The 20,989-nt window shown below is 43.1% G+C and overlaps 1 protein-coding gene across 3 annotated transcripts in view; it reads left to right on the top strand.

Moving 5' to 3' along the window:
* MLIP (muscular LMNA interacting protein) overlaps positions 1-20,989 on the top strand; it is a 335,874-nt gene that overhangs the window by 167,004 nt on the left and 147,881 nt on the right. For 2 of the 3 annotated variants that reach the window (XM_089694146.1, XM_089694145.1), the window contains exons 2-3: positions 15,616-15,744; positions 18,500-18,856. In XM_089694146.1, coding sequence (XP_089550272.1) covers positions 15,616-15,744; positions 18,500-18,856 — 486 coding nt within the window. The remainder of the gene's footprint in view (positions 1-15,615; positions 15,745-18,499; positions 18,857-20,989) is intronic. The other variant, XM_089694147.1, reaches the window with a different exon arrangement.

Raw genomic sequence — 20,989 nt, 5'->3', positions numbered from 1 at the left:
TTATTTGTGACATCTTGATCAGAAGGAAGTTTACTACTGATTAGTTTATTTCTGAGGTTGGTAGGTTGTCTGAAGGCCAGTATTGGTGGTTGCTGGAATATTTCTTTCAGAGTTCCATCCTCTGTTATGATGGGTTGTAAATCTTTGATTATTTGTCTTATCCCTTCTAGTGCTGGGTTGTATGTGGTTACTAGAGGTACACGGTTGTTTGTTTTTTCTCTTTGTACTGAAGTAGGTTTTCCCTTTGTGTTCTCAAGGCTGTGTTTATGCTGGTGTTGATAGTTTTGTCCTTGTAACCATTCTTATGGAAGGAGTCTGCTAGTGTCCCGAGATGTCTATCTCTGTCTCTTAGGTCAGAACATATTCAGTGGTATCTAATGGCCTGACTGTGTATGATGGCACGTTTTGTGTGTTGGGGGTGGAAGCTGGAACTGTGGAGGTAGTTGCATCTGTCAGTGGGTTTCGTGTATATTGAAATGTGAAGCGTATAATCCCTGATGTATACTGTGGTGTCTAGGAAGTTGAGTTTGATTGATGGATGAAAAGTGTTGATCAATGAGTAAAATTGTTTTAGGTTTTCTTCACCTTCTGTCCATATGATGAAAATATCATCAATATAGCGATAGTATCTGTATGGTTTTTGTTCCATGCTGTTCAGGAATTTTTCCTCCAGGTCAGCCATAAATAAATTGGCATATTGGGGTGCCATTTTACTTCCCATCGCAGTACCCATACATTGAAGATAGATGTCTTTATGGAAGGCAAAGTAGTTGTGTGTAAGTATAAATTCAATGATCTGTGTAAAATCCTCAGCAGTGTATTTGTTGTTTGGTGAGGATGATAAGGATCTGTGACATGCAGCTAATCCATCCTTGTGAGGGATATTACTATACAGGGATACTACATCCATAGTCACTAGAAGTGTATTAGATGGTAATTGCTGTATGTTGTTGATCTTGTTCAGAAAGTCAGTTGTGTCTTGCAGGAAACTAGCAGTATTCTTAACCAACTGTTTTACATTTTTTTCTACAAAGCCTGAGATTTGTTCATTATCCAACAGTTTTATCACCTCAAGCATGACTGCCTCTGTGTGATTGTAGTATCCCCCCCCCTCCCCCCTCGCTTTTGCTGTTTCTTATCTCTAGCCTTTTTTTTTTTTTCATCTCTTCTAATATTCTGCTGAAACTTTGTGATTTGTATTTGTATAGTATTGCTTGGACCTTGAAGAAGGGGACATACCCCGAAAGCTTATCCTCAAAATTGTATTATAGTGCAAATAAAGTATCACTGACAGTACTCAATTGCTACTTTCACTTGGCTAAACTATACTTTGACTCTCTGCCACCCTCAAGTGTGCAGATGCAATATATTCTTGATTATATTACTTCAGCTTCTTTTCTGGATCCCTGTTGGGATGCACTGGATTTTGATATAGTGAAAGAGGATGTATAGCCATTAAAAGCTTAAAAATGGGCAAGCAAACAGGCCCTGATGGATTCTGTGCTTTAAATTAATCAGTATTTGGCATCCCAAATTAAAAATATTGCACAAAATATATGAACCAAACTTGTGTGAAATTTAAATAATCTCAAAAAAAGTCACACTTTCACCCTTGAAAGTAAATAATATTATAAACCTTTTTTTTATATACAGTCAATATGTATAGCAAAATAAAGTCCAAAAAATTAATCCTCTGTGTACAACTTTAATATTCCCATCAATCCAGATCAGGTGAATACCTGGAAAAACTAAAACTAAAGTAGTGCATTACCTCAATAAAATGTGTATATACTTTAACAACCAATAAGTCTATACTTATAACAAATACGTGAAAAAAACAAAATCAGAATCAAAACTAAAATTTTAGTATTGCTTACATTAGGGATAGTAACAATCAGCAATATGTTCCCATGACTCAGCCTGAGCAGCTTCCTGGAACTTTATTCATGCCTTTCCAACAGTCAAAATGGCTGCGCCACCACTTCCAGTTTGCGCAATTACATCAGTTTTTTTGCACGTATTTGTTATAAGTATATACTTATTGGTTGTTAAAGTATATACCCATTTTATTGAGGTAATACACTATTTTAGTTTTATTTTTTTGAGGTATTCACCTGATCTGGATTTATGGGAATATTGAAGTTGGACACCGAGGATTAATTTTTTTTTTGCACGTATTTGTTATAAGTATATACTTATTGGTTGTTAAAGTATATACCCATTTTATTGAGGTAATACACTATTTTAGTTTTATTTTTTTGAGGTATTCACCTGATCTGGATTTATGGGAATATTGAAGTTGGACACCGAGGATTAATTTTTTTGACTTTATTTTCCTATACATATTTACTGTATATAAAAAAAAGGATTCTGTGCTTTGTTTTACAAAAGGTTTTCTGACTTTCTTGTCCCCATCTTGCAAAACTCTGGAAAAAAAATCTTGGCTGCTTAATTAAGAATGCCCAGGTGGATTTCATTCCCAAATGTCAAATGATGGACAGCGTTTGTAGAGTTTTTCTATTTTAACTAATTTGCTCATAATTGCCAACAAAAAATTTTAAGGCCTTCTCTTGACATGCAGCAAGCATTTGTTTCCCTCTCATGGCTTTTGACACTCCTTTGGAAATGAGGTTTTGAGGAAAGATTCCTTACTTGGACTCAGGTCATTTACTCCCAATTCCAGGCATTGATACCATTAAATACCATTGATTCAAATCCTTCCACCTTCTCATCATACATGGTACCCACCAGGGCTCTGCCCTTCCAAGAATGCAGATGTTAGCTCTAGAACCCCGGGTGGAATACAGTAAACCTAATATGAATATAAAAGGTGCCGAGATAGCAGGCTAAATTTAAAAATGTATTTGCTGATATCTTGGTGTTCATTACTTATCTGTGCCTAATCTTTTGTCCTCCTTTCATGTCTGTCCCTGGCCTAAAAATCAATCAAAGTAAAATCCATTGATATGAGTGTTTCTCCCATCTTAAACATAATTATACTTTTCCATGGGCTTTGTCCCTTCTGCAGTTGAGAGTCACCTTTACTGTGAACTATCATGCTCTGAACCAAGCTTATTATCCCACATAAATACTTCAACTTCTCAATACATTTCCAGTTTCATGGATAGGAAGGATCAACGATTTAAAAATGTCTTAACTCTGGAAGCCCTCATTAAGCCTTTAGGGTTTTACTGGTCCCTGTTCCATCCCATATGTTTTGTATCTTACAACAAGATATCCTAAAATTTAGCCGGGGCTCATTTAGACCAAGAGTCAATAGGTATAGGATGTTCAAACCAAAACATAAAGTGGGATTGGAGGTCCCAAGCTTAATGGATTACTATAGGGCAGCTAATAGAGTAACCATAACCCTTTTGCAAACACAGCATGAAATACCTTTTTGGTTTTCCTTGGAAGCTGTGGATTCACGTAGTTTAGCTATTTCAGCCTTACCTTGGCTGCTACCACGCTTGAGACCAAAACCATTGTCCTATTGTTTCCAACATTTTGAAAGTTTGACATTCTGTGAAATATTGGTTGGCCTGAACCCTACCTTCCTCTATTTTAAGTAACATGTTACTCACTTTTTCACCTCCAAGCCCTGATAACCCTGGTTCTTTTCAGTGGTGTTACTTCAATGATTTTTGAAATGAGTTCTAATTAATAAAACTCCAGGACCTCAGAACTTTTTTCTCAACTCCGTGAGTCCCATAAGACACCAAATTCAGAATTCCTTTGTTATGCCCAATTATGTCATGCTGTCTGCTCTTTCTCTCACTGGATTTACCAGCAGGTGTAGAGCCAATCCTCATGCTCCCAGCTTGGTGCCCAGAGTTTTGATTTCCTTTATGTGACTTCTTAGTTGAAATCCATTTCTTCGACTGCAAGAGAAAATGTTTTTTTTTTGCCCAGAGATCAACTTTAAACATTAGAAGTCCAAAGGCGATAAACACCCCCACATGTCAAAAAATGTATTACAGGTGAATAATATCAGAAAAACACAAATAACAATCCTTTTTAAACATTCCCTACAGGTTCAAAATATACAGTTTTCCAGGTGAATAATATTGGAAATACCAAAAGGTGATCCTTTTTAATCTTTGCAGTTCAAAACAAACATTACAAATGAATATTAAACATGAATAATAACTTTTAAAGCAATGGAAATCCCAAAGATGATCATGTATAAGTTTGTAGAGGTAACTGTAAATCATGATCATTAGGTTCTCGGAAGAAATATGAGAATAGGTGGAAGTGTAATTCAAATCCAGTGAAATTATCCTGAAATACTATATAATCTATCTTGCTTGTTTCTGAAGTAGGATCCTGATCATATCTCCTTCTTGAGGATTTTCATGTTTCTCTTCACATACTCTAAGTCTGATTGAAGGACTCTCCTACTCTCTAAAAAATTATGTGGCACTGTGGATACTGGTTTATTTTGTGGAAAATTTCTGCTTGCGAGATTTATACAGAGCTGATAACTAGAGATGAGCGAATCGAACATGACGAAGTGGAATTCGTTTCGAAGATTAGGAAAAATTCGATTCGCGCCGAATCCGAAAATTAGCAAACTTCGGATGCACGAATCGAATTTTCCCAAAAATGGCGGCGACATGTGTGGCGACGGAGCGGGGATCTCTGGGAAGGCGCGCAGACAAGGCGCGCTGACCCATAATGCATTCATTCATGACATGTGATCGCATTAGCCAATCGGCAGCCAGCCAGCCAGCACTGTGTAATGGTGGAGCTATAAATCGCGGCCATCTTAGAATTCTCCATTAGCCTCCGGTCATTCAAGAGAGACAGACCTGTCTGTATGAGGGACAGAGTTAGGGCCACAGAGACTTTAGGGCCACAGAATCGTTACTCAGAACACAGAATCGTTACTCAGGGACACAGAATCGTTACTCAGGGACACAGAATTGTTACTCAGGGACACAATCGTTACTCAGGGACAGACACAGAATTGTTACTCAGGGACACAGAATCGTTACTCAGGGACACAGAATCGTTACTCAGGGACACAGAATCGTTACTCAGGGACAGACACAGAATTGTTACTCAGGGACACAGAATTGTTACTCAGGGACACAGAATCGTTACTCAGGGACACAGAATCGTTACTCAGGGACACAGAATCGTTACTGAGGGACACAGAATCGTTACTCAGGGACACAGAATCGTTACTCAGGGACACAGAATTGTTACTCAGGGACACAGAATCGTTACTCAGGGACAGACACAGAATTGTTACTCAGGGACACAGAATCGTTACTCAGGGACACAGAATCGTTACTCAGGGACACAGAATCGTTACTCAGGGACAGACACAGAATTGTTACTCAGGGACACAGAATTGTTACTCAGGGACACAGAATCGTTACTCAGGGACACAGAATCGTTACTCAGGGACACAGAATCGTTACTGAGGGACACAGAATCGTTACTCAGGGACACAGAATCGTTACTCAGGGACACAGAATCGTTACTCAGGGACACAGAATCGTTACTGAGGGACACAGAATCGTTACTGAGGGACACAGAATTGTTACTCAGGGACACAGAATCGTTACTCAGGGACACAGAATCGTTACTCAGGGACACAGAATCGTTACTGAGGGACACAGAATCGTTACTGAGGGACACAGAATCGTTACTCAGGGACACAGAATCGTTACTCAGGGACACAGAATCGTTACTCAGGGACAGACACAGAATCGTTACTCAGGGACACAGAATCGTTACTCAGGGACACAGAATCGTTACTCAGGGACACAGAATCGTTACTCAGGGACACAGAATCGTTACTGAGGGACACAGAATCGTTACTCAGGGACACAGAATCGTTACTCAGGGACACAGAATTGTTACTCAGGGACACAGAATCGTTACTTTCTGCTTCACAACCACTATTGTACGTTCAAAGAGTTAAATCCTGTTTTATGTTTGGGGTGCTTATTGAATTAAAGAGTATGTCAGACAACACGCAGAGGAGTGGCAGAGGAGGCAATGTTTCAGGAGCGAGCAGACGTGGCAGCAGAGAAAGGGGTCGAGGCAGCACTAGTCGCAGCCAGAGGCCAGTGCTCCCGGTGTCATCCAGCGGTCGTGTCTCCACCGACAACCTTGCCGTCATCGATTGGTTGACTCGGTCGTCTTCCTCTTCCCAGGTCACCTCTGACACCTACAGCCAACGGTCGGTGGGTACGTCAGACACAACCGTTAGTTGGCATGGCCCGGGAGCAAGCCCACTGAAATCACGTGTCCTCTACCTGCCCCTGTCCTTTGGTGTTCCCTCACCAAGCGAAGTATCGCATGCTGTGGGCTCAGCCCCACTGTACAGTGAGGAAGAGCTAACAGAGGGCAGTCCGGAACGGGGGGAGACATCCGCCTCTTCAGCAGCCAGGCGAAGAAGTACTGGCGAGGAGAGTGGCTCGGTAGCCGGTCTAGAGACAGGTCTGTCTCCTGACCCACACGCAGCCGAGGGGGCTAGTAGTGACGCGGAGACCCTAATTGATGATGATGAGGCTGATCGCACTTGGCAGCCTCGTCGTCATCAGGCTATTGCTTCCGCATCATCAGGAGAAGAGGGTGGCAGCTTGGCAGCGAGCAAAACAGTCGGTGGGTTGCCCAGGAGGCAGCAGGGTCGCAGCAGTGTCAGTGGAGGCAAACGGCCACGGAGTAGAGCACCAGCTCCACTGCAGCCTACCACCACGGCCAGTAGTGGTGCCGGTGTGCACGGAGGAAGTAGCAGTCAGCCAGTGAGGAGTAGCGGGGGCAAAGTTTCCTACTCGGCGGTGTGGCAATTTTTCGTCAAGCCGCCCGAGGAAGTAAACGTAGCCGTATGTCGACTATGTGGCCAGAAAGTCAAGCGTGGCCAGGGGGCCCATGTTGGGACTACAGCGTTGCGTCAGCATATGCAGCGTCGCCATTCGGTGGCCTGGGAAAACCGTGATAAAGATACGGCGGTTCTGCCTGCTCCAGCCCCCGCTCCATCACCCGCTCCATTACTTGCTCCGTCACCCGACGTCAATCGCCCTCTATCAGCCAGTCAAGGCTCCAACACCTCTGCTGAGGGGAGTTGTCGCTCGTTGGCATCTTCCGCTCGTTCAGATGCTCCTTCTCCTGCTACTCCTCTTCACGGATTCCGTCAGCAGTCTTTCTTGCAATCCGTTTCCAAGAGACAACAGTTTGCGAGCACGCACCCGACGGTGCAGAAGCTGAACGTCCTCCTGTCCAAGTTGCTGGTGCTGCAGTCCCTCCCTTTCCAAGTGGTGGACTCAGCACCTTTCCGAGAAATGATGGCTTGTGCCGAGCCGCGGTGGAGAGTGCCAAGCCGGCATTTCTTCGCCAAAAAGGCAGTGCCAGCCCTGCATTCACATGTAGAAGAGATGGTGGGCCAGTCTTTGAGCATGTCGGTCTCTGCCAAAGTGCACGGCAGCGCCGACGTGTGGAGCTGTAACTACGGTCAGGGACAGTACATGTCATTTACGGCCCACTGGGTGAACGTGGTGCCGGCACAGCCGCACCAGCAACTTGGACAGGTCACGCCGCTTTTGCCTCCACGTTTGCACGTCCTTGGTCCAGCAAAGATGTCCACCTCTACCACCTCTTCTTCCGCCGTGTCCTCAGCCGCCACCCCCGTGCCAAGTCCCATTACCCGACCGGCATATCACATGTGCAGGGCGCAACGGTGTCACGCTGTGCTGCACCTGGTATGCCTTGGCGAACGTAGTCACACAGGGGAGGAACTTCTGAGTGTAATGAACAGAGAAATCGACAGATGGCTGTCTCCGCGCAAACTGAAAATCGGAACCATGTTGACCGACAACGGAAAGAACATGGTGTCTGCTCTGCGTCAAGGAAGGTTGTGCCATGCGCCATGCATGGCTCACGTGTTCAATCTGGTTGTCAAGCGGTTCCTAAAATCCACCATCCCACTGCAAGACATCCTTAAAATGTCACGTAAACTTTGCATGCATTTCAGCCATTCCTACACCGCAAAGCACACCGTCCTTGAGCTGCAGCGGCAGAACGGAATTCCACAGCATCGCCTGATCTGCGACGTTGCAACAAGGTGGAATTCAACCCTACATATGTTAGACCGCCTTTACGAACAGCAAAAGGCCATCACCGATTTCCTGATGTTACAAGCGGATAAAGGTACTCCCCTGTGTAACTTAGATGTCAGCCATTGGCAGCTCATGCGTGACACCTGCCGCTTGCTCAGGCCCTTTGAGGAGGCCACGCTATTCGTGAGTCGGCAGGACTATGGGATGAACGACGTCATTCCTCTGTTGCACGTCCTGGAACAAATGCTGTTAACAATGGCTGGTCAGGGTGCGGTAGACGTGGCGCACAGATCTCAACGCCACATGACCCCTGTGGGGGCAGGACAGGAAGAAGAGGAGGAGGTAGAGGAGGACATTTGTGCTCAGGAATTATTGAGTGAAATGGGTGGTTTTTCCACTCAGCGGACAGGAGTGGAGGAGCAGGAGCATCTGGTAGAGGAGGAGGAGGAGACAGAGGACCCAGACGCACCGTGGCAGTATGCTGTGGAGATGGAGGCAGGGAGTCCCTCGCATTCCTTGGCACAAATGGCCCATAGCATGCTCGGTTGCTTGCGTAGCGACAGCCGAATAATACCCATCAGACAGAGGGATGACTTTTGGCTGTCCACCTTGTTGGACCCTCGCTACCGTTCAAAAATGGTGGCCTTTTTCACACCTGCTGAGAGGGAGGCCAAAATAAAGTACTATAAAAACCACCTATGTAGTCAGTTGGTCTCTGCCTTTCTGCGCCAACGTCCATCCTCAGACACTGTGGGCCCTGTGTGCTCGCGTTCCGCTGCCATGGCAGCAGGGGAGGGGTGGGGTGGTAGGAGCAGTGGCAGCTCCACCAGCAGCGGCTGCCACAGTCTGCAGTCGATGATGAGTAGCTTTCTTCACCAGCGCAGTGAGGAAACTACTAACCAGCCGCAGCAGCAGCAGCATCAGGTGGACCTGGAGCAGGACCTCAAACAACAGGCTCGGGCCTACTTGGACAGCACCCTGCCAACCGAGGTAGACAATCCCCTTGACTACTGGGCAACGAAACTTGACCTTTGGCCCCAACTAGCTAAATTTGCCCTTGAAAGGCTGTCATGCCCGGCCAGTAGCGTGGCATCGGAGCGCGTGTTTAGTGCGGCAGGAGGTATTGTAACTCCGCGGAGGACACGACTGTCCACCCAAAGTGTGGAGAGACTCACATTTGTGAAAATGAATCAGGCGTGGATTAGTCTGGATTTCAAACCACCAGTTCCTGACACAACTGACTAAATCCGCCATGAATCATGCCCCAAACATGTTATTATTTTTAACATAGGCCTCTGTATGGCCTTCAATTTAAGCTGCTTACGCTTCGCCACTCTGCCATGGGCCCCTGTACCGCCTCCTCTTGCTGCTGCCAGGTCCAGAGTGTGTCATGGGTCCCTGTACGGCCTCCCATTGCTGCTGACTTCATCGCCAGACTCTGCCATGTGCCACTTTCAGGTCTCCTTACACTGTTGGTGGGTTCCATTTTGTGATAGGGTGCTGTATGGCCTTCCATTGCTGCTGCCTCCACCGCCACCCTGCGCCATGTGCCTCTGTCGTCTGCTCACGCTGCTGACGGCTTCCGCTTTTTAACCGAGGCCTGTGTTTGGCTTCCGAATACTGCTGCATCCACCGCCACCCTGCGCCATGTGTCTCTGTCGTCTGCTCACGCTGCTGACGGCTTCCGCTTTTTAACCTAGGCCTGTGTATGGCTTCAGAATAATGCTGCCTACACCGCCACCCTGCGCCATGTGCCTCTGTCGTCTGCTCACGCTGCTGCCAGGTCCATACTGATTCATTGCCCCCTGTACCGGCTCCTCATGAACGTGGTTCAGCGGGTTTGCATCACTTAACGGCAAATCGTTGACAAACGCTGGGACGTTCAGTGTTGTGCGCATTAAGCCAGACACCAAAGGGCAGCACAGACCTGTTATTACTCGCTCAAGCATGGCTGAACAAAACCAGTCTCTACCACAAATTGGACCCAGACCTGCCCAGGGTCTCGTAAGTAGATTGCACGGAGGAGTAGAGTTCGTTATTGGAATTAACTGTGAGGGACTTTTAAACCTCGGCCTGTGTATGGCCTTCAATTGAAGCTGATTCTGCTCCGCCACTCTGCCATTGGACTCTTGATAGTCGACGACCACGTTCATGAGGAGCCGGTACAGGGGGCCATGAATCAGTATGGACCTGGCAGCAGCGTGAGCAGACGACAGAGGCACATGGCGCAGGGTGGCGGTGTAGGCAGCAGTATTCGGAAGCCAAACACAGGCCTCGGTTAAAAAGCGGAAGCCGTCAGCAGCATGAGCAGACGACAGAGGCACATGGCGCAGGGTGGCAGTGGAGGCAGCAGCAATGGAAGGCCATACAGCACCCTATCACAAAATGGAACCCACCAACAGTGTAAGGAGACCTGAAAGTGGCACATGGCAGAGTCTGGCGATGAAGTCAGCAGCAATGGGAGGCCGTACAGGGACCCATGACACACTCTGGACCTGGCAGCAGCAAGAGGAGGCGGTACAGGGGCGTCTCCCCACACTGCTGCTGGGGGGACTTTTTAACATAGGCCTCTGTATGGCCTTCAATTTTAGCTGCTTACGCTCCGCCACTCTGCCATGGGCCCCTGTACCGCCTCCTCATGCTGCTGCCAGGCCCGTAATCTGCCATGGGCCCCCGTACCAACTCCTCATGCTGCTGCCAGGCCCGTAATCTGTCATGGGCCCCTGTACCGCCTCCTCATGCTGCTGCCAGGTCCAGAGTGTGTCATGGGTCCCTGTACGGCCTCCCATTGCTGCTGTCTCCATCGCCACACTCTGCCATGTGCCACTTTCAGGTCTCCTCACACTGCTGGTGGGTTCCATTTTGTCATAGGGTGCTGTATGGCCTCCCATTGCTGCTGCCTCCACCGCCACACTGTGGCTCCACACTCTGGTTTTGGCCCCGTGACTGCCCAAATGAGTGAAGTGTGCGGTGATTCTAAGATCGACGGCACTCATCTGCATGTCATACTGACTGACAGTATTAGTTCTCTTCCCCAGCAGACTCCAAGGGCATTTAAATTAAAGGTACAGTGTTCTGCACTAATATAAAGGCTCTCTGAAGCCTAGAAACACCCTTTTTATAAGTTAAATTCGCAGCGAATATATTCGCCTCGAATCAAATTTATTCCGCGAATTCGGCGAATCAGCCGAATCGAATTTTTGAATAATTCGCTCATCTCTACTGATAACACATACTGTAATTCATTTTTGTCTGATCTATGTATTTCTGTCCACACAAAGACATGAGTACATAAATAACTCTTTTATAATTCCAAATTTGATAATTCCATTACTGTCCCCAAAAGGGTGACAACCCTTTGGTAATTTTCCTTATCAACAAAAAATGGCTCTAACCTGCAATGTCTCTCAGATTAGGTGCTCTCTTTGCAACAACGGACTGTTTGTCAGTAATATATTTCTTTAAAGTATTCTTACATAGTACTGACCGATGTTTGTTAAGTACATAGAGCTTTGGTGATTGATTGTTGTATATAGTAGTTAGGCTGTTTTGTGAACTTATGTGGATACCTGTCAAGTACCTTGGTTGGCCGAGTTGACCAGAGAGCTTTGATCTGATCCATGCATCCGTGAATGTGGTGACAGAGGTACAAGGCTCTGGGTGCTGGTAGCTTGGGTGCCAGTAGCTTGATAGCAGATGCCTGCCATGGTCAGGGACATAGTCAAGGCGAGCCAGGGTCATACACAGGGTGAAAGCAGCATGGTCAGGAGGCAGGCTGGGGTCAGTACCAGGGAAGCAAGCAGAGCAAGGTCCAGTAGCAAGCTATGGTCAGCACCAGGAAATCAGGCAGAGAATAGTCAAAGGCAAGCTTAGGTCAGCACCAGGAGATCATGCAGAGAGTAGTCTAAGTCAAGCCAAGGCCAGAATCCACAGAGCAAGGTCAGGAACAAGCTGGGTCAGCAACGGACGATCAGTCAGTACAAACAGGAACATGGATCACAGGAAGCTGAAAAACATCCAGCAATAAATATATAACAGAGTCTCCTTTAAATAGGCAGCTTGGGGCCAGTGCCAGAAAAGCAACTACATGTCAATGCCTGCTGGGTTTTAGCCTAAGCTCATCTTTGTGCTGGTACATGCTAATGTTTTAGGAATGTCTGTACAGGTTCTATGTACTCAGAGTAATTGTCCCTCAATGGAATGCTGGAGGATGAAAAATGGAGTAGTGGAGCTAGGAGTTTACAGATTTATGTTTCCAATAACGTTGTGTAGCAATGCAGTCATTGTATGTAATACTAAGTTTCATTGAGAAAAGCTGTCTCTCTAGAGGAAATAGTGGACATCAAATACTGTATACATGAAAGTAATTGGCAGTCAAAGAATCAAGGAATTGTCCACAGTTTTTTTTTTATGCTGTCCAAAGAAACAAGATATCAGGTATATATCAAAACCATCTCAGAATGCATCCATGGTTCTTTCGAGTTTTGGACCAAAGAGAATTTACCTCTCCAACCAACCTAAACATAAATTGGCAGCTGATCTCTGGACTTCTAATGTTTGAATTATCAATAATTATTTGCAATACTTTATTTCTTATTTTCTTTCTACTTTCTTTTCATATGAATAATATTGCTCTGACTTTGAGCTGACTTCCTATTTTGAGCTCAATTCACACTGGTGTGGCTTGTCATGCGATTTGACAGCTCCAAATCACATCACAAGTCGCACCCCATTGCCGGCAAGGGAACCATTCTCACCATGACTCAGGTTTCTGCGCTACGGTTTGCCGATTCATTGCCACTTACATAGACTTTTGTTATATGAAGTTGCAATCCCCAATTAAATCGCCAGTGCAAATTGCATTGATGTGAGTCTTTGAAATTATGCTGAAGAACAGCGATTTCAAAGCTGCACCAGTGTGAAACGGGACTAGGGTCCATTTCCAGCTTGAGTTCCCTTTAGGTACACTAATGTGTAACCTGTTTGGCATGCGCACTATTACACACAACCTTTATAAAGCATTTCATACCAGTAGCAAATTACTTCTGATGAAGCGATCACGTAACACAATATGTGTGAAGCTATTCTGTGGATGCTCACAGTACCTTATTGCAACATTATATGGGTATGGACTCCTGAAACTTATTTATACTCACTGTGGAACTTAAGGGGTTAATCCTCCACACTGTGTAAAAAGGCTGTTGAATCCTGTCTTCTCTGACCTTCTTCTATTGTCTCCAATCCATCTCGTGATAACACAGAGCCCCAGGAGTCACTCTGCACATTATTATTATTATTATTATACAGTATTTATAAAGCGCCAATATTTCGCTCAGCGCTGTACATTACAAAGGGGGACAGAACATGTGACAGAACAATACCAATACAATGCAAAACATGAGGGGATTGAGGGCCCTGCTCTTTCAAGTTTACAATCTAGGAGGGAGGGGATGGTGGCACAGGAGGAGATAGCTGTGGGGGATGGAGTGGTAGGAAGAGTGGAGGAGGTTGGTCAAGTTAACAGGGGGAGGGCTTTTTAAGTATGGGGGTGATGTGTGCATGTTTCAGAGGGGAGGGAAAAGTGCCTGAGGAGAGGGAGAGATTGAAGATGTGGGTGAGGGAGCGTAGGATGGAGGAGGAGGAAGGTCGTAGGAGTTGTGAGGGGATAGGGTCGAGGGGGCAGGTGGTGAGGCGGGCATCAGAGAGGATCTTGGACACTTCCTTGATGGTAGTAAGGTCAAAGGTGCGGAGTGTTGGGGGAGCTTCAGTATGAGGAATGTAGGGTGGGGTGGAAGTGGAGGTCAGAGCAGTGGTGGGGCCGTGGGAGAGGGGTGATGAGGGGGTAGCTGAGTAAGGGGGAACGGGGTTGGAGGGAGTTTGAGCAGCGACATGCTAAGCACATGCTAAGTTTGGTATATATTGCTAGAGAGTTTTTTTTTCCTTTGGAAAGGTGCATGTGATCAGCACAAGGCCAATCAGCTCTCTCCAGACAGAGGGTCAGGGGTTATGCAGCCTCATAGGACAGTAAGAGGAGAATGAAAATTCCTCCTACAGGCGTTAACCAGTGCTCGACCTCACACTGATAGAAGTCACAATATTGCTATATACTGCCTATAAGAAAAGGTATTTAGCAGTTTATATTTGCTAAAATAATTGCATTTCCATGTTCTGTGTACTGTGGGAGACCGGATATAGTGCATGCAGGGTCCTGGGTTTGATGACACTTTAAATATTTAATATTTGTAGTTGTTTCATGGGTAATGGATTAAAATTCAGGTAAGGTAGCTACAATTTTCTTTCTGCTAATGTCAGAATTTCATGTTTGTGATATGACTCTGATAGTAAGTAGTCATTGTATGTCCATCAAAAAAGGAGAAATGTACAATTTCCATAGCATTTCAACAATATTTATTGTCAGGTTTCAGTTTTGACATTGAACATGTAAACAGTTTGAACTTGGATTGCTTTACATTTGTTCTTGTATTTGTTTGGAAAACAACCAACTATCTTTAATAGAAATACAATATAAGACAAATAAATAACTCTTTAATAAAACTCTTTGATAAAATAAAAATAGGAAAATCGCATTCACACAGTAAAAAAATAGAACCACCTTACATCAGGTACCCGCATCAGGATGCCCTCTTACATAAACTTTTCCCATCATTGTACCTCCTTATATCAGTTGTGCCTATCGGTATACCCTCTTATATCAGGTATCCCCATCAGAGTACCCCCTTACATCAGGTGTCCCCCTTAACATGCACTGTTACATCAGTTGTCCCCATTGGAGTGTCCACAAACATCAATTGCCCTCATCAGAGTGCCCCTTAACATCACGTGTCTTCATCAGAGTGTCCCCTTACATAAGATGACCCCATCAGAGTGCCCACTTACATAAGATGACCCCATCACAGTGCCCTCTTACAACAGGTGCCCTTATCAGAGTACTCCCTTAGATCAGTTGCCTGCATCAGAGTACCCATCAGGTGTTGCCATCAAGATCAATTGCCCCTCTACATTAGCCTTACATCAGGTGGCCCCATTAGAGTACTCTCTTGCACAAGGTTCTCCCCATCAGATTTCCCCCTATAGATCAGTTGCCCCCATCAGAGTTTCCCTCTACATCAGTAAAGTCCATGTCCCTGTAGTTGGGCAGGCAGGAAGCGAGAGCTGGGAGGAGGAGCATGATGTAGGGGACAAAGCACGCACATGTTGACATTGGCTGCTAGGGCACTGGTGGTCCTAGTAGCCAATGATTGCTGCTTAGCAGGAATCCAGTGCTGCAGACTGATGGTCTGACTTTCTGGACTGGGCTGTTAGTTGGTCCAGATCAGGACTATGGTCTACAATTTAGTGTAGGCTGTTTTAGCGGTTAGGGGCAAATTATGTATTTTTATACTGCTGTATTAAATAATACATGTTTTACACAAGAATTACAGCTGTTTTTCTTTTTTTAGATTCAATAATGTTTTGAATTAAACAATTAATAATATTCTTATCATTATCATCATCCTCATAATTATTATTAATTTTATTCCAGGCTTCATCGACTGAAAAAGGAACATTTACTTTTGTACCTGCCGTTGGAACACTTCCCAGTCAGGTGTTGGTTGGAAAGGATGAACTGCCTAAAATTCTTATAGGCCCAGATGTAACAGTAGCACAAAAGGTATTACTAGATGAAAACTAAATTAACTGTTGGGTAAGGGCCAATTCTATAATTTATTTCTATTTACTTTATAGACTTTTCATTATCTTACATTCCTCTACAGTTGAAAAATGTATATGGAATGAGAACAGTATATAGTGGGTAATAGCTCCTAAAAAGTCCGTAATTAAAATAAAGTAACTGAACAAACTATAACCCCCCCACCACCCCCCAGAAAAGAAATTGCTAGCTATTGATGGCTGGAGTGCAACTCTATGCAGATATCCTTCCACTTGAATTGATCTATTATAGATTTAGAATGGAAATATCTACAGCACAAATGTGTCCAGAGATGCCTGAGTATAAAAGGGATAAGGTGTTGAATATCAAAATCTTCCAAGAGTAGTATCATAGTAATTTAATAAAATCTTTGTTTTGGCTTTATACTGGCATCAGCTATATATGACAAAGATGAAAGTTGCGCTCTTCCACAGTGATTTTAAATATTTTATTCTATTTACAATTTTATTATGTTTTCTGTAGTACTACTCGGGATCTCTTTTATTTGTATGTGTCTTCTTGCTGCAGCCACAGGCATTTCTAAGCACTTTGATCTGTATCTATACCACCAGCTGAGATTCAGACCTGGAGCTGTAGTGCCGTGGAAGGATCTATTCACACTGTAGACCAGGAAAGAAGGATCCTGTTGGACAGTGTGGAGAATGTGATTGAACATGCACAGCAAATTGGATTGTCTAACATTGATTAAATTGACATGTTTCTCTAAGGTTAATATTTTTCATTCTACTTCAGCAGTTTCACATATAAAAATTAGATCCTATTAGCATAGGACATAATATAGAAGTATACTGTACTTGTGTCCATTGGATATCATAGGGGTGGTTAGTTTGGCCTCTAACTCCCCCAGAGGCAATTAAAAGTAATATTCCTTTGGGATGCTGATAAGGTACCAGAGGTCCCATCAAAAATGCTTTTGAATTGCTCATCCATATCTGTAAAGTGAAAGTATAGGCATAGCTGCCATCTTACTATGGCTTTAGCTTTCAGTATTTTCTAGCTGTTCCAGTAAATCTCAATTTTAAACTGCCAAAAGGTATTTAGATTTCAGTTTAATAATCATATATACTGTATGATGTTTCATGTTTATTTGTAATGGCAATGTGCATGATGGACATAATTTCCCAGCCTGAGCAGAAGAATGTCCCTGAATTTTTTTTTTCAGCTCTGTATGGGAGGTGTGTAGCAGATACATGTCATATTCACGTGATTTATACATTGAAATAATGATAGAAGGGCCTTTTTTTAACCACTGGGTATGCAGTGGCAATGTGAAGTAGACAAGGGGTGTGCAACAAAGGAGCAAAGTAGACAGAGGAGTGCATATAGGGATGCAATGCAGACAGAAGAATATACAGCAGGGGAAAGCTGAAGACAGAGCTGAAGAAGGTGCACAGGGAAGTGTAAAACAGACAGAGTTACAATGATGAACAGTGCACAATAAGGCTAAGCATCTATAAGCATTACACACAAGCAACAGAAGCTAGTTTGTTATTGTAAAGTACTGTATGCTATCTTTATTGAATTCTGTAGCAAATAGCTAATACTCAAATATATAATAAAGGGTAACCCTTTTAAATGTATACTGCCTTGATCCATACAATTGTGTATCAGGGTGACCTTGGTCAAATCCTGGCATACTCATTACAGTTTACTTACATCTATCTGGTCCTATAAATATGTGTAAATAAATTAACCTTAAAAATGTATCCCATGCATGACTCACAAGTGGGATGATTACAGTATGTTGAGCTGAAGCACTTCTTAATCATCCTGAGATCAATCAAGTTAAATCAATGAAATTTGAATTTTTAAAGTGATACTAAAGCTTTGTCTTCTTTTTTTGCAATATTTTAAACATACCTGTTCTGAGCAGTAGGTTTGCACAGAACAGCCCAGATCCTTTTCTTTTTGGGATCCCCACTGTTGCTGCTGGAACCTCCCCCTCAAGCAGTGCCCCCAGAGAAAGCCGTTTGCCCTGGGGGCAGTGCTGTGCGCAGCTCAGCCCGGCTCCTTGCTCACTGTGTCTAAGCCAAGTACGAGGGAGAGTCCCCATACCTGCGCGCTCCCAGCACATATGTCGGTGTCTCTTAGAAAGGTCCTGATCTCCACTTGCGATCGGGACCTTTTCTGATCATGTGACTGCCGTGACAGCGAATCACGGCAGTCACATGACCCTAAAACCCCACCCCACCTCCCGGCATCTGAAACCCCTTAAAGGGCCAAGAGGCGCCAGCGTGAAAAGGTTAAAGGAACACAGGGGGGTGCCCCCTTGTGTTCCTTTATATTTCTACAGAGTCTACTTCACTCTATGGGGAGCTGCCACCTTTAGAGTTCATCTTATGGACTTTATGGACTTGACTATTCAATACTGATTGATGCTCTGTTATAACTTTACTTATTGTCATACCACTGAGCAATTGTCTTTTCTCAGCTCCAAAACTTATTTTCTATATAGAAGGTGTTTTACCTTCCATACATAGAATGCATGAAGGTAATAAACCTTGAGCCTTTAGAACCACTTTGATCCCATTAAATTTGATATATGTACATCATGTATAAAATCATAAGGTTGGCTTATTCTGATGATTAAAACGGTAAAGGCTATAAAGCATTTCACAACAAAAATCTTAAAGTAAATGTATACTAGCTTTCAATAACATCATAATGTTTAACAAGCTACTTATTTTCTTTGAAGCCTGCAGAATGTAAAAGGAACTTGGAGATAAAACCACATGAACCTTCGGAAAGTGTGTTCGATTTATTTCACAAACAGAAATCTGGGGACAGTTTTTCAAAGGAAGAGGCTGCATCAAACAGTTTGGAGGAAATAAAACATAATGACCTTTTTATAGCAGAATTTGTTGTAGTAATGGACTCTGATGATGGAGAAGATGAAAAAATTGCAAGAAAGAAGAAAGAAGCAAAGGACAATGAATTCATAAAAGCACAGCAATCAACAATACTACAGCCCAAAGTAGCATATGCTAATGAAATTGATGACCCTGAAACACTACATAAGTTCAGTCCTGACTTGGGCAACCAGGGGCTGCAGGTACAATTTATTTCTTGAACTTGCAATAGTTTATTTGAAAAGATTTTATACAATTCACACACTGTTTTTGTGTGCCTCAGAAAATGCTGGGCTTTTGAATTAAATGAAATGGATTTCAAATGCAGCATATAGAACCAGTAGCTTCAAGCACATTCAGAAAAAAGATGAACAAATTCCAATGTTCATGAACAGAAGACCTTGATACTATTAACTTGTGTAACAAAGGTGAAATATCATGATCCTAGCTACTCAGAAGGAATTTTCTTGGAGTAGTGAAATAATAAATGTAAACTACAGGGAGGAGCATATGTATCCAAACATTCGATGGATAATACAAGATTTATTAGGAATTGAGCATTAGAGCCACAACAAAAAAATGGATATATAAATGTGGTCACTAAGCTCAAATGGACATATATAGCAGTGGAAACATATGGTAGCAAGATGTGTCATACCAGCCAAAGATGTATTATGATAAAGTTCCCAATAGTGAAGGCCCGTTGTGTCAGCTCCGGTGGATAGTGTCAGGAGCAGCTTCCATCTGGTCTGCACACCAGTGATGACACGGTGCATTGGATCGGAACTCAGAATTGGATGGAGAAGGGTCACTGCTAAATCAAGATAGTGAGAGCTCTGGTTACCATGATGACACGTTTCATTCTCCTGTCATGTGAAAGTAAAAGATTTAATAATAGGTTTTTAACAAATATGTTTCCGGCAATCTTTCAGTAAGGAATGTGTTTGGCTGGTGAAGGTATATAGAATGGTCATATGTGCCTTTAAGATAACCCACTCCTTCCAGTCTGTCCCTTCCGGTTCTAACATTAGAAATAGCTTCCTGGTATGATTGTCACATGACTTTGACAAAGCGACTTGAGGGTGAAATGAGTCGTCATGGTATCCAGAGCTCTTGTGTTCCAAGACTCGCTCCCCTCAATTATCAGTGGCTCTCCTCTATCTGATTCTGAGTTCATTTGATGTCATATCTGGCGTGCAGTATCGTCACTTCCGCTGTTGATGGAAGCCGCTCCTGATACCATGCACCGGAGCTGACACAAAAGGCTTTTACTACTGGGAACTTCATTATAATTAAAGATGAGCGAATTATTCAAAAATTCGATTCGGCTGATTCGCCAAATTTGCGGGAGAAATTCGATTCGATGCGAATTTATTCGCTGCGAATTTAACTTATTAAAAGGGTTTCTAGGCTTCAGAGAGCCTTTATATTAGTGCAGAACACTGTACCTTTAATTTAAATGCCCTTGGAGTCTGCTGGGGAAGAGAAATAATACTGTCAGTCAGTATGACATGCAGATGAGTGCCGTCGATCTTAGAATCACCGCACACTTCACTCATTTGGGCAGTCACGGGGCACGACGAAGAAGAATGAAAAGAAGAAGAAGAAGAAGGAAAAGAAGAAGAAGAATGAAAAAAAGAATGAAAAGAAGAAGAATGAAAAGAAGAAGAAGAAGAATGAAAAAAATAATGAAAAGAAGAAGAAGAATAAGAATGAAAAAAATAATGAAAAGAAGAAGAAGAAGAAGAATGAAAAAAATAATGAAAAGAAGAAGAAGAAGAAGAATGAAAAAAATAATGAAAAGAAGAAGAAGAAGAAGAATGAAAAAAATAATGAAAAGAAGAAGAAGAAGAAGAATGAAAAAAATGAAAAGAAGAAGAAGAAGAATGAAAAAATGAAAAGAAGAAGAAGAAGAAGGAAAAAAATGAAAAGAAGAAGAATGAAAAAAAGAATGAAAAGAAGAAGAATGAAAAAAAGAATGAAAAGAAGAAGAATGAAAAAAAGAATGAAAAGAAGAAAAGGAAGAATGAAAAAAAGAATGAAAAGAAGAATGAGAAGAATGAAAAAAAGAATGAAAAGAAGAATGAGAAGAATGAAAAAAAGAAGAATGAAAAGAAGAATGGGAAGAATGAAAAGAAGAATGAAAAGAAGAATGAAAAGAAGAATGAAAAGAAGAAGAAGAATGAAAAGAAGAAGAAGAATGAAAAGAAGAAGAAGAATGAAAAGAAGAAGAAGAATGAAAAGAAGAATGAAAAGAAGAAGGAGAAGAATGAAAAGAAGAATGAAAAGAAGAAGGAGAAGAATGAAAAGAAGAATGAAAAGAAGAAGGAGAAGAA

The sequence above is a fragment of the Staurois parvus genome, unplaced genomic scaffold (assembly GCF_062004578.1).
Source record: "Staurois parvus isolate SC_StPar_1 unplaced genomic scaffold, SC_StPar_1.0 ptg000652l, whole genome shotgun sequence".
Lineage (NCBI taxonomy): Eukaryota > Metazoa > Chordata > Amphibia > Anura > Ranidae > Staurois > Staurois parvus.
Note: the sequence above shows the minus strand (reverse complement) of the source record. Positions and strands in the feature narration are given on the sequence as shown.